We start from the raw sequence: 14,718 nt of genomic DNA, 5'->3' as shown, positions 1-14,718 counted from the left end.
TGAAGTGACCAGGGGGATGTCTGTAGCAGAGGTAACCCCAACAACTCCCTGCTCACGTGCATCTCTCCAATCCAGCCTCCTCAGTGGAGAGGATGGTCTCCCACCCTCACTTGCTTTTAACGGAGACTTCCTGATAACTGAACCCAACCCACCTCCCATCTGCTTTTTAAAATTTTTATTATCAGTAGAGTTCACTAAAGTACAGTATGCCAAGGACTTCTCTAGTCATTGGTTTCTCCAAAATGATCAGTCTTTGGAGGTTCAAAGGTAAAACGGCTTCAGAGACACCACAGAAGGCAGAAATCCCTTTTTGTACATTTCTTCAGAGCAGAGCTCTTTTCAAAAAGATATGACCTGTAAGATGATCTAACCTGCAGATGACATGCACGATGCCGGTCACACATCGCAAACGCCACGGGCCCCCTGCCCCGATTCTTGGGTACCAAAGGTATTCTAAGGCTAGAGCTTCCTCTGATTCTACCTTTTCATATGACTGTTTCTTTCCTTTTCCTTTCTGGAAGATTTTTGAACTTGCTATCCAATGGTGTTATTTCGATCCAGGGCCCAGGGGTCCAGAGCCCGACTGAGTCCCTGACCCGGCCCTCCCGGGTTTTCAGTACCCAATACCTAAATGCATCCGAAACTCCAGGAACAGACCCGGGAAGTCTGCGTTTTGACACGCCCTCCATGGGAGTCTGATGTGCCCAAAGGTTTGAGAACTATGATTTTAGACCGCAAGAGGACCCAAGTATAGTCTCAAAACACGTTTTCCTACATACTCATGTGAAGAGATGGGGCACAGATTCCTAAGGATACACATTGTCCTTGTAGGCCTTGCTGTTTAAATGAACTTTCTGATATGGTGTAGATCATAGGTTCCCAAACTTCTTTGAGCTACCACCCTGCCCCTCTGGCAATAACCCAGGACAAGTTATAAGTATCTGCTTTTGCACCCTCCCTGGATCTGCCAGGGAGCCCTGGTGGTGTAGTGGTTACACGCTGGGTTGCAATCCGCATAGTTGGCAGTTCAAAACCACCAGCACCTTCAAGGGAGAAAGACTGGGCTTTCTACTCCTGTAAACAGTTACAGTCTCAGAAACCCACAGGGTGTCCCTGTGAGCCAGCATTGACTGATAGCAGGGAGGGACGGTTCTACCAACCCCAGGGGGCGCCATCGCCCACTATAGGAAACACTAGTGTAGATGCTCTGTATCTGGGCAGCTACAGGGTGGCTAATAGCCTCTGAGGCATTGAAAATGCAAAATATGGCCAAGTGGGACTGAGGGAATAATTTTTATTTCATTTTAATTTAAACAGCCACATGGCCAACTCACTTCCTGGAATCCTCACAAAAATATGTTAGAGATGTATTCTCTGCCACTCTACCTTATTTCTTTGCATCACTTCCTCCTGTGTAGTAACTTGCACATAGGAGAAGCTTAAAAACGTTTGTCAATTGACTTGGGATGAGAGCAGTTTGGTCATCTGTAAGATGAAAAGCACCTATCATTCATCATTCAAAATATTCACTGCTGACTCAAATGTGTTCTGACAGTCAAATTCATGTCATTGTAACTTTAAAAAAAAGCAGTCTCAAGTACTAGGTACAGGGCTATTAACCCTACTGTTTCAGTATAGCAAAGCTTTAGTGATGTGTTGCTACTTGGCTCTGCAATGTAACTCTGAGATTTTTAAAAAAGGATTTAACAGAAGTCTTCCTTAGGCAGATAGTCTGAAAGGGTCTCATTTTGAGACAACATGTATTTTCATTCAACTTCCTAAAGGAAGGATTTCACCTGGCCATTAGCTGTCCATCACTAGTGACTTTGTATAAGCATGATCTGATCTGGATTATAGAAAGACTACATAATTATTCTAATTATGACTGTTAGCATTTTAGGAGCTCTAGAGGCACAACAATTAAGCACTTGACTGCTAACTGAAAGAATGGCGGTTTGAGCCCACTCAATGTCTCTGTGAGAGAAAGTACTGGAGATCTTTTCTGGAAAGATGACAGCTAAAATCATCCTATGAGGGCAAGTCTACTCGGTCACAGGGGGCTTCTGAGGGCCATAATTGACAACCACCTTAGCGCTTTGCAAAAATCCAGTCAGTGCCTGAACACATTCAGATTCCTGACTGGAAAATGCATTCCTAAGTGGGAGAACTTTTACAAAATTATTTCTCTCTTCAGTCTCTGGGGATGCAGCTCCCGTCTACTTAAACTAAAGCTCAAACTCCAAACTATGAAACCAATTGGGGGGTTGGGTGTCTAACATGGGTCTCGAGTTCTAGACCCTTGGGTGGCTACTTCATCTGCCTGTCATAATGCCTCTCAATACTTGGTCCAGACCTTCTCTAAGCTTGCAGCACCTTGCTCCTTTCTGCAAGGTTTGAGGCCACAAAGTAGCAATTGAGCAACTCAGGGGGCGGGTTTGGGAGGGTGGAGGTGGGAAGGCTGGGGCTGTCTCCACTAGACAGGCAAGTAGTATGGGGCCCAAAGCCTCATCTTTCTTTCATGGAACAGCTGGTGGTTTTGAACTGCAGACCTTATGGTTAGCAGCCCAACTCGTAATGCACCACACCTTCAGAACTCCACCTTGAGGATAAGATGATATTGAAGACATTCAGCCAGCAAGGGAACAGAACAATGAAGTCCCCAGGGAATACCAAAAATAGACTTTGGGGCCAAGGCTAGGTGCCCCAACAAACTGGACTGGAAAACACTCCTAAAGGCCAATAACAGTCCTTGAACTAACTACAAGCTTTTCTTTCTTGTTGTGTTTTTTTTTGGTCATTGGTTTGTTGTATATTGTTGCTTGGTTTTGCTCTGTCTTGTTTTTGTGCATGTTATTATCTCCGCAGGTCTGTCTAAATAAGATAGGCTGGATGACAATCTGAAGGAGAAAACAATGGGACCAACAGTTCCAGGGGAACATGGGAGAAGGGGAAGTGGGGGGAAAGGTAGTGGTGATAACAAACCCAGTGACAAGGGAAAAATAAGTGATCCAAAGCGGTGGTGAGGAGGGTGTAGGAGGCCTGGTAGGGCGTGACCAAGGGGAATGTAACCAAGAGGAATTATGAAAACCCAAATGAAGGCTGAGCATGATAGTGGGGCAAGAGGAAAGTCAAGAGAAATAGAGGAAAGAGTTAGGAGGCAAAGGGCATTTAAAGAGGTCTAAATAAAGGCATACACATATGTAAATATATTTATACATGAGGATGGGGTGATAGATCTGTGTGCATATATTAGTATTAAGGTAGCAGATGGACATTGGGCCTCCACTCAAGTACTCCCTTAATGCAAGAACACTTTGTTCTATTAAACTGGCATTCTGTGATGCTCACCTTCCTGATACAATTGCTGAAGACAAAGCGGATGAATAAACAAATATGGTAAAGAAAGCTGATGGTGCCTGGCTATAAAAAGATATAGCATCTGGGGTCTTAAAGGCTTGAAGGTAAACAAGCGGCCATCTAGCTCAGAAGCAAAAAAGCCAACATGGAAGAAGCACACCAGCCTGTGTGATCACGAGGTGTCAAAGGGATCAGGTATCAGGCATCATCAAAACAAAAAATCATATCATTGTGAATGAGGGGGAGAGTGTGGAGTGGAGACCCAATGCCCATTTGTAGACCACTGGACATCCCTTTGTTCCTAAATGTTTCCTCCCCATCCCAACTATCACAATCCCAATTCTACCTTACAAATCTGGCTAGACCAGAGGATGTACACCGGTACAGATAGGAACTGGAAATACAGGGAATCCAGGGCAGATGATCCTTTCAGGACCAGTGGTGTGAGGGTGGAGAGAGGTTGAGTTGGAAAGGGGGAACCGATCACAAAGATCTACATGTGACTTCCTCCCTGGGGGACGGACAGCAGAGAAGAAGGCAGGGGGAGACGTCAAACAGTGTAACATATGACAAAATAATAATTTATAAATTATCAAGGTTTCATGAGGGAAGGGGAGCGGTGGGGAGGGAGAAGAAAAATGAGGGTCTGATGCCAGGGGCTTAAGTGGAGAGCAAATGTTTTGAGAATGATGAGGGCAATGAATGTACAAACGTGCTTTACACAATTGATGTATGTATGGAATATGCTAAGAGTTGCATGAGCCCCTAATAAATTGATTTAAAAAACCCCAAATCAAACAAAAAATGACGTTCAGCCTGGAGGATTTTAACTTTCATGCTCTTTATTTCAAGATTCTGGATGATCGCCTGTCTTCTAGATAGGCGTGAAGGGGCGTGGACTGGGTTAGAGCAGAGGGAGCTGGAGTCAACCTTGAGTTCCAGGCAGAGTTTAAGAGGAAAAATCTGACATGGAAAAATAATAGGATTGGTGGTATGTAGGTATTCTCACTAAGATCAGAGGATTGTAAGCCATGGGGAAATCTCAGACATCATCTAGACCAGGGATACAAATCCACGCTTCCCATCTCCTCCCTCACCTAGGACAGACATCATTGAGGGACAGTCTTCACAATGGTGACCAGGTAACAACTGAACTGCTGAGTTGTAAACCAAATAAGACATCATGATCAGATAGCTACCCAAGGGAATTTTACCAAACATTCACAGGAAGGTAGACAGCAATTCTAGTGAAACTCTTCCAAACACAGAACAGGAAGGAATATTCCCAATCCCATTCTCTAGAGCCACATGAAGACTGAACACAGACACAAACTAACAAACTGCTAGACTTCATGAATGTAGACACAACAGTTCTCCACAAAGTTCTAGCAAACAGAATCCAGTAACATATTCAGCCGGCATCACGGTCAAGTGGTAGCCAGACCAGGAACAGAAGGGTGGTTCAACATCAGACAATCGATCCACGGAATTCATCACATTAATAAAACAAAGGAAGTGAGCCACAGGAGCATCTGATAAGATCCTACACTGCTTCCTGGTGAAGAACTCTTAGCAAAATAGATATAGAAGAGGAAGTCCCCAACATAATTAGGGTATATGCAAAACCAACAGCCAATGCATTCTCCCTGGGGAAACACTAAGAGCCTTCCTCTAAACAACAGGAACAAGACAATGGCGCCCCGCATCGTGAGGCCTAATCAACAGTGCATTGGAAATCTTAGCCAAAGCAGGGAGGCAAGTATGAGAAATAAAGGGTAGTCAAATGGGAAAGAAGTAGAATGATCCCTATTCACAGATGACGTGGTCCAATACATAGAAAATTCCAAGGAGGGCTCAAGAAACCTATTTGATATAATGGAAAAAAATCACCAACATTTCAGGGTAAAAGTTCAATACATAAAATTTAGTTGAGTTCCCATACAATAGCACGAAGGAAACCCAAATAACATTAAGGCAAGGTTACCATGAATAATGGCCCGCTACATGATAAAATATCTAGAAATAATCCTAAGCAGGATGACAGAAGACTTGCAAAATGAAAATGTACACATTAAAAAGCTACTACAAGAAACTAAAGAGAAACCTGCATAAGTGGCTTGGCACTTTGTGCGCATGGGTAAGAGGACTTAATGTTGTACAAATGTCAAATACCACCCAAAGTGGATTCTAACTGTAATCCAATTTGAAAAATATTCTTTACTGAAATGGACAAACAAGTCACCAACTATATATGAATAGGACAGGCCCTGAATAGTCGCGGCACTATTAAGGAGAAAGAACCAAGCAGGAACCCTCATTTGTCCTGAGCTAAAAACCTACTGGAGAGCTACAGGAATCAAAACAGCTTGTTACTACTGGTTCGCCAACAGAGATGCCTATCAGTGGAATACAACTGACAGACGTAAATCTATCTACTGACAGATGAATTTTAACAAGGTGTGAAAATCCATTTAATGGGGGAAATAAATAGTTTCTTTAATATTTGGTGCTAGAGAAACTTAGGCAACTATTTACAGAAAAATGACACAGAACCCATACCTCACACTACACATAAACTCAAAATGGATTAAAGACCTAAATGTTAAAGGAAAAATTGTAAATATTGGGACAGAACAAAAAAAAGAGATGCTCAAACAACTACAAATACAAGAGCAGCAGAAAGCAAACTAAATAGTGGGACTGAATAAGAATTACACGATGCTCATCAAAATACTTTATCAAAAGACTAAAAAAGGCCACCTACAGAATGGGAGAGTCTCTAGCAATACCTATCAGATAGGGGTCTAATCTCTCAAACATGTGGAAAGCTTCCACACGTCCCTAAAATTAAAAAATTGACAAAAGGCATGAACAGACACTTTACCATGGACGATATTCAAGTGGTCAACACACACATGAAAAGATCTCACAATCTTCAGCCATTGCATTGATTCTGACTCACAGCGAGCCTGGCAGGCAGAGTGGAACTCTTCCTTTCAAGGCTACATCACTTTTACAGAAGCAGATAGTCCCGTCTCTCTCCCACTGTGTGACTGGTGCGTTTACCGCTGTGGTAGCAGCCCAGTGCTTAAGTTACTGCACCACCAGACCGCTTCTTTAGCTGCAAATTGAAACAGTGAGTTATCTCACCCCGACTTAAATAGCACTAATTAAAAAAAAACCAGAAAACAACAAATACAGGCAAGGATGCTGGGAGACTGCAACCCCAGTAGGAATGTTAAGTGGTACAACCACTGTGGGAAACGGTAGGGTACGTCCTCAAAAAACGACACTACACTACCTTATAGTTCTATTGTGTGTTCCTATCTTTTGTGCCAGCAATTCTACTCCTAGGTATATACCCCCAACAGATACCCCCAAACTCACTGCCATGGAGTTGCCCCAACTCACAGTGATCCTATCGGACAGGGTAGAATTGCCTTTGTGAGTTTCTGAGACGGTGGATGTTTTGGGAAGTAGAAAGCCCCAGCTTCCTCCCTGAGAGGTTTCAAACTGCTGAGGAGTGCAGCCCAACTCGTAACCACTGCGCCACCAGGGCTCCACTATGCACCCGAGACCTAAAAGGAGCGACACCCCAAATCCTCTGCATATTTAAGTCTGTTTCAGCACCCATCCTGAAACAAAGCCAGTGCCCGTGGATGGATCCCGAGTAAGCAGCATCTCGGCGGACAAGGCTCTGTAACCATCAGGATGCATGAGGCCCCCGCAACCTATCTCTGCCTTGATGAACCCGGGAGGGTATTTTGCTGAGTAAAAGAAGTCAGGCACAAAAGGGCAAGTAGCATGTAGTCCCACTTTTTACCAAAAGACCAAAATTCATATACACGCAGAAAGCAATGCACAGTTCCAGGGGGAGGAGTGCAGGGAGGGGACTTTCTATTTAGTAGATAATTGGCATTCTGGGTGATGGAAAAGACATTACTGTGTGGCCAGGCGGCCCAAGGTAAACGAATACACTCCTACACAGAATGTGCACGGTAAACGCTGGGGCATGCACATTCACAACAATTTCCAAAAATAGGGTGGCAGGCGGCTTCAAAAAGCTCTTAGAAGAATTTCCTTATCTTTAAAAAAATCATTTTATTGGGGGCTCGTACAACTCATCACAATCCATACATACATCCATTGTGCAAGCACATTTGTACATTTGTTGCCATCATCCTCAAAACATTTGCTTTCTACTTGAGCCCTTGGTATCAGCTCCTCATTTCCCCCCCTCCCTTGTGAATCCTTGATAATTTATAAATTATTATTATTTTGTCATGTCTTACCCTGTCCGACGTCTCCCTTCACCCACTTTTCTGTTGTCCATCCCCAGGGTAGGAGGTTATATGGAGATCCTTGTAATGGGTTCCCCTTTCCACCCACCCTCCCAAATTTCCTTATCTTTTAATTCCATTTTCTCTACAAACTTTTTGCGTGATCACATATGTATGTGCGCATGTGAGAAAAGGTGTCAAAAAGTTTGTGGACAATGAAATGAAAAGGTCAAGGGATCTTTCCATGAACCTTCTGAAGCCTTATCCTGTATATGTGTATACGTAAAGAGCCCTGGTGGCACTGTGGGTCAGGCATCGGGCTAGTCATCAAAAGCTGGAGAGTCAAACCCACCAGCCACCCCGAGGCTGAAAGATGAGACTGTCTGTCCCCATCGAGATTGACAGCCCTGGGAAGTCTATGGGTGGGGTTGCTATGACCTGCATTGAACTTAGTGGCAGGGGGTGATCTGAAACCAAATGTCTGCAATGACAGCAAAAAGGGAGAGGGAAGCCAGCTTACCAGAAAGGAAACACCGAGAGGGGGAATTAATGACAAAACACTGTGAAAAATGTGACCAATGTATCTGAACAATCTTTGTAGAAATTGTTAAATGGGAAACAAATTTCTGTGGTATAAACACCCCTAAAAACGCAATGTTATTTTAAAACAAAACAAAAACCCAAGGTCTTCCTGTGCTAATCTGACTACTATATCAATGATAAAAATACTTAATTATTTAGAAGACGTAGTAATACTTTGATCTACCCCAAATCAGGCCCTTACTCAGGTCCAAACTCATTCCATGCAGTTGCCACTGAACTGACTCTGACTTAATGTGATCCCATATGTCTTGCTTGAATCCACAATCAATGCTCATGGCAGCAGCAGTCAAGAGACGAAACGACACATTGCGCTGAGTGAGTCCGTTGCACAAGACCTCGTTAAAGTGGTGAAAAGCAAGTATGGTCCTTTGAGAGGGAAGGCACACCTGATCCACACGGGGCCTTTTCAATTGCCTCATATGCGGGTGAAAGTTGGACACTGAATAGGGAAGATGGAAGAGGAAAGGAGGTGCTGGCGAAGAATACTGCAAGAACCGTGGGCGGCCACAAGGACAGCCAGAATGCTCCTTAGGGCAAGAATGGCGAGACTTCCTCTTTGCACGCTCTTGCACATGCTGCTAGGACATTATGCTCGATGGAGGAGGAGTAGAAAACAGGAAGGCCCTTGACCAGACCGCCCGAGAGTGGCTCCAACAGAAAACAATTGTGAGGATGGCGCAGGACGGGCAGTGTTGTACACACGGTCGCTGTGAGTTGGCACGGAGCCCATGGCACATAACAACAACACAACACAAATGGCAGTCAGCAGAACGGTGCCCTGTAGGGCTTTGGGTGGTTGGTTTTCTAGAAGCAGACTGCCAGGCCTTGTTCTCAAGGAGCCTTTCTGGGACCCTTACACTGCTAAGCTTTCAGCGAGTAGCTGAGCTCCTACACCATTTGTTCCACCAGGGAAATTCCATGGAACAAGTCATTTATTCTCACAGCAGCCCCATGAGAAGCGACGTGAGACTGTGACGTGACGTGCTGGGATGCAAACCAGGAGTCCACGCTCTGAACCCTGAGCTCCCACGGCCGCCCATGGGACTGGGACTCCGCTTCACGTTTGTTGCAGTGGAAAAAAAAGATGCAACTCAATGAACACATGGGCCTTAGAAGATCTTATTTGTAGAGTCATTAGAATCCAGCATTTACAGGATATTAAAACCTTTCTCCATCAAGGACGTTTGCAAGCTCTAGGAGACACGCTTGGTAAAGGTACAATCGCCCTTGTTGACTTGCCAGATCAGTGTGGAAGAGCTTTTCTGAAAAGTCTTAAAATGTGCCTCACAGGGCAATGGTTTATGGTCAAACTGCCTTTTGATCTTTCATGTGAAAAATATGTACTTACATATATTGCAGGAAACCTCACTACTTCCTTCCTAAGTGTCGGTCAAAAAACACTAATTACTTGACTAATTAGACTGTGAAACTTCCCTTACAGATGGCAAAAATGAGCTGTTTTCACCCCACAAATTTAGTTGTGACATACCACCACCACCACCACACACACACGCAGAAAAGTTTCAATGGTTTCATTGTAGACAGCACGGACAATTTAAACAAATCATATAAAAATAAATGAGAAAGTAATGAAAATAATCTGCTCTTTGCTAAAGAGTGGGGGAAGAGAACCCCGTGCTGTAGAAATAAGGAGGTGAGGCAGGGGCCGGCTAACAAGGCGCCTCACTGGGGCAGAGCGCGAAGGCTAAGCACGTTACGCTCCAGGAAGCAGGCCACCCCAAACACGTCCGTCAGCCCACAGGTGACTTGTGGTTGTCATCCTGGTTTTCTGGAGCTTTCTGGTCATTCTACTTACAGTCAACAGGCGGAGGCAGCAAGCATCCTCTGTTCGCTCCTAGCTATTTCCCACGGCACACGCAACCTCTTTGTCACGTTCACCTCATAGCCCGAGATATGTGGGTTCCCATTAGCTCTGACTCTGCACCGATTCAGATGGCCACATTGGCTCATTTGTCACGAGCATTCTCAGAGCCGAGTGAAACGGAAGCTGACACCAAGCTCTGCAGAGGCAGTGCCTACCGGACGAGAGTGCGCTGCGGGCAGAAGGCCCGTATGTGGGGAGCGAAGCTGAGACTTCCCCCTGGAGATACTCACCAGCGCCCAGGCTGCCAGTGGCTGCAGTCCAGCCCATAACAGGCGGGATGGCCCCAACCACCGCTCCGACCCACGTGTTGGCAATGCTGATCCTCTTCAGAGGTGTGTAACAACAGGTGTACAGAAAAATGTTGAAGGCTCCCAGAGCCCCCGTGAGGGGGTTCACCCCCCAAGTCAGCAGGGCAACTCCTGGAACGGCACAGCAAGTGGCAAAGGACATGGCGAGCAGAGGGCTGGAAGAGAGGAGAGAGGTGTCATTTACAACCCAAGTTCATCAGGCTGCGTGGAATCGGCAGTGGTCCAGGGCAGGGGCGGTGAATTATGTAATGTGGCCCTTTTAGCCGAAGTCTCTGACACTCCCACCAAAGGGCACTTTCCTGTGTGGGTCTGGGTCAGAAGGTGGGGGACGGCACTGCTAGGATTCACAGGAGTAACTGTAATGTGATTCAATGTCATTGCCTCCTGCTCAGTATACAATCAGCCCCCGGGGAAGCAGGAGGGGTGAATCTTGCTACTAGCGAGAGCCAGAAGTGGAGTGTGTCCTCTGGATCCTGTGATCCCTCCTGAGCGAACCTCCTGGATCCTCAGGGCAGCTATGGGATTTGAGGTGTGGCAGAGGCACGGAGCGGTAGAGGGGCAGCAGCAGCACAACCTGGAGCCAGCGCCTGAGAGGGAAGGGAGTGCTTTTGGGCAGGAGGCCAGCTTATGGATTGGGGTGCCTTTGGGCACTTAAAGTGGGGAAGTGGGGCTTGCTGACCTAGAGAGGTGGAGTCGAATACCTTCAGGTTGAAACTTATTACTAGAATCGGGTGCTTCTGGGCACTGAAATTGGGGGAGCTGGGTTTGCTGAATGCCTTTGAGTTGAGGCTTACAGGGGAGTAGTATCGGAAGTGACAGTGTGGCACCGTAAACAGGTCCCGAGGAAACAACTGTAGCCGGAGTTTCTCTGAGCTGCATTGTAACTGCTGACTTCTACAGTAAACCTGCAATCATGGGCCTTATCTTCAAGTTCTATGTGGTGACTGCAAGGAATCACAGAACCTACTTAAGAAGCAGAGAGCGCTGTTGAGACGGAACACACCCAGAGAGAATAAGTGGCCTTCACAGAGAGAGGGGTGCTGGGTAGGCATCCCCCCTGCCGTGGGGAACCCTCTGTACAAAACTTAAAATAACGCGGGGCTGTGTTTGCAGAAGCCCCGGTTGCTCCACTGGGAATGAAGCAGTTGCGAGTGGAGGTCAGAGAGCCTCTGCGTTAGAATACAGGTTCTGTTCTTTCCTTGGCTGGACAACGTCTGGCTTCACTTTACTCCCCTGCCCGATGCCTCCTAGGGGTGAAGTGAGGGCAACAGGAGACAGTGTCTCACACATTTTGCAGTGGGTCAGAGTAGAACTCTCTAGTGTGTTCCATGACTGATAATGGCTGGGAAGGAGAAGCTGACTTTGTTTCTGAGACATCTCTGAGTGGACTCGAACCTCGAATCTGTTGATTAGGCGCTGACTGCAGTAGCTGTCTGCACCACCCAGGGGCTCCTGAACCACTCAAGAGGCGATACTCAAAGACTGGACACCTCTCCCCTCGGCCAGCACCTCCCCCAGAGTATCTCAATTCTGGAAGCAGTTCTACCCATTTCTATCTTATTTGAAAATGACACCTCGCTTACTAATAATTAATAGCAAAGATAGGCCTCAGTGAGCATCATCCTTACAATACTGTTCATGAGTTGGAGGCTCAGCACGGTCCCAGGGACATAGGGGTGACACCACAGCAAAACACTCAGTGCCTGCTTAGTAGGAGCAGCCGTTTCAGTTCAGTTTTGTTCATTAGCCTGGTTTAGGGACATGGGATTTCCAAGGAGATCACAACAGTGCTATCTATTTAAATTAAAATCTCAAATGAAACTCTACAACGTTAATGATGATTATACACTTGATTCTCAGCCGAGTCCGCTTTTCAAAGTAGCCTTTGTGTGGCACCTCGTGAAAGACTTTTTGAGAGCCTAGATAAATTGGATCCCCCTGGTTCCTGCGTATGTCCGTGTTTATTTATTCTTTCTTAGAAACACAAGGAGGCTACGCAGGTCGGCGTTCTCCTTAGAGAAACATAATGCCTTCTCTGAGTAACTCTGTTTGCACAGTGCCCGTGGCCCTCTCATAATTGAAGATTGTGCGACATGCTCATCGGGAGGCGGGGGTCACCAGTGTGCACCTTCTAGGGTGCTCTGGATTTCCCCCCGAGGGAGGAACTCTAACCCCCCATGCCCTTCTAGCCACAGGGCTGCAGTGTTCACAGGTGGGAGAAGCCCACACGTTTGAATTCAACTGGAGTCTGAGGGCGGTGCAAGTCGAGTTGACAAGCTTGGCTGCTAACCCAGTGGTTAAAGGTTCAAGTTTACCCAGAAGCACCTCAGGAAGCGGGGCTTGATGAATCTCCCTGAGAGAAATCAGTCAGTGAGACCTCTACGGAGCACAGTTCCACTCTACACTGCTTCACATGGTGTTGCCGTGAGCCAGAGGTGACCCCACCTGACGGCAACTAGTCAAACTGGACCAGGACTGGGGGCTAGGGGAGTGAGAGCTGCCGGCCAAAAGTGCCACACCAAGGACAATGGACTATCAACGCTGGAAACGACCTGGCAGAGTGCAGGCTCCCAGTGACAGGCAGACTCACTGAGTTTTCTGAGGACTGATCACGCAGCACAGCAGAGGGAAGCCAAACGAATACGAGTTCTGATGGAAAGAGAGTCTACAAGGAACACAATGCTGTCAACACTCTGTAATACAGATCTGTGAACAAAACTGATGAGACTCTAGTGTATGTTCAACTTTGACTGAATCCTCATCCCCTCTGTTCCTTGGCCAAGGATCCCTGGTGGCACAGTGGGTTACTCATTGGGTTCCTAACTGTAAGGCCAAGAGTTGAAAGTCACCAGGCACACTGGAAAAAGATGAATTTCTCTGATCCTGTAAATATTTATAGCCCAGGAAACCCCAAGGGGACAGTTCTACTCTGTCCTATAAGAATCAGCTTGATGGCAGTGGCTTTTTAGTTAGGCTCTTTGACAACGTCTTGTCAATCCTGTGGTCAATGGCTTCCACAACACCCATTCGAGCACCCTCTCTCTTTCCCCACTCCCTGTCCTATCAGTCACCACCCTCCCAACTCCCATCTTTTAATTTTAGGAGAAAGCCCTACAAACACACCAACCAGCCCCCTTTCAAGCGGATGGCTTCCTGGGCCTGGAGTTTGGTGCAGTGGTTTCCTTCCTCACCCCTCAGGACACCTGCAGCCCCCCCGCACCCCGCCCCAGCAGATGTCCTGCTCTTTACCTCCAGTGAGACATGGCCTCGTCTTTACCTCCTTGCCTTCCTCCCACTTTAAGCAAAGAAGCCATCTTCTTTGTTTTCAAGACGAACTCTCCACTACTGAATTTCTCTCCCCCTTGAACAGCTCATTACCGTCCATCTCCAGAGTCTACTACTGAGTGCTCCAGTGAGTGACTCTGTCCAGAATTCCCCCAAGGAAGCACCCCCGCTTCAAAGTCAAACATCCTGATGGAGCAGACTAGATGCGGTGTCTGTTTTTTCAGTTTCCTATTTGTTACGCATGTTGTTTCTATTTCCTCAATTTCATATTTGCTTCTCAACCCTGGTGACACAGATGAGATTATGCTTTGCGCTGCTAACTGTAAGGTCAACAGTTTGAAACCACCAGCTACTCTGCAGGAGAAAGATGAGGCTGTCTACTCTCATAAAGAGTTACCGTCTCAGACACCCACTGGGGCAGGTCTACCCTGTGTTACAGGTTCGCGATGAGCTGGAGTTGACGACACCAGTGAGCTTCTTGTTGTTTTATTCTCAGGACCTTATTGAGACAGATGATTTTCAGGTAGTGGTGTCCCTGATATTTGGAATCATGCCTCCTGGAGCCACTGAGTTTCTCAATATAGCACATACCATGACTTTGCAGAGAAGAGATTGGATGTTTCTGGGTCGCTTTACCTCACATATGCTGCAAAAGAAGAATTTAGATGGCTAAAAAGCAGTGCAAATGTTATAACTGTTGTTCTTCTATTTAATAAGGCAGTTTATAGCTTATAAGAACAGACTCCTCTGCCCCCATCTGCCCCAGGGGACTCTAAAAAGCTAGTTTTATTTTGGGTGGGAGAAAAATGTGGCTTATAAACAGTTTTATTTTTCCTGAATTGACCCTTGTGTAAGAAAAGGTTGTTCACTTCTTTTCCAAGGTCTGTGGAAGCCAGCTTATTCAGAGGTATTAGTGTTATGAAAAGCCCTTTTAGAAAAGCACACATGAATTTAATTTATTGAGATGGGCAATTTTATGTGGAAGTTTAAGTTCTGACCC

At 46.1% G+C, this 14,718-nt stretch overlaps 1 protein-coding gene across 1 annotated transcript in view; it reads right to left on the bottom strand.

Moving 5' to 3' along the window:
- COX10 (cytochrome c oxidase assembly factor heme A:farnesyltransferase COX10) overlaps positions 1-14,718 on the bottom strand; it is a 158,008-nt gene that overhangs the window by 13,517 nt on the left and 129,773 nt on the right. Inside the window, exon 6 of the mRNA XM_075561085.1 lies at positions 10,356-10,588. Coding sequence (XP_075417200.1) covers positions 10,356-10,588 — 233 coding nt within the window. The remainder of the gene's footprint in view (positions 1-10,355; positions 10,589-14,718) is intronic.

The sequence above is a fragment of the Tenrec ecaudatus genome, chromosome 10, assembly GCF_050624435.1.
Source record: "Tenrec ecaudatus isolate mTenEca1 chromosome 10, mTenEca1.hap1, whole genome shotgun sequence".
NCBI lineage: Eukaryota > Metazoa > Chordata > Mammalia > Afrosoricida > Tenrecidae > Tenrec > Tenrec ecaudatus.
This window is presented reverse-complemented; position numbering and strand designations above follow the sequence as displayed.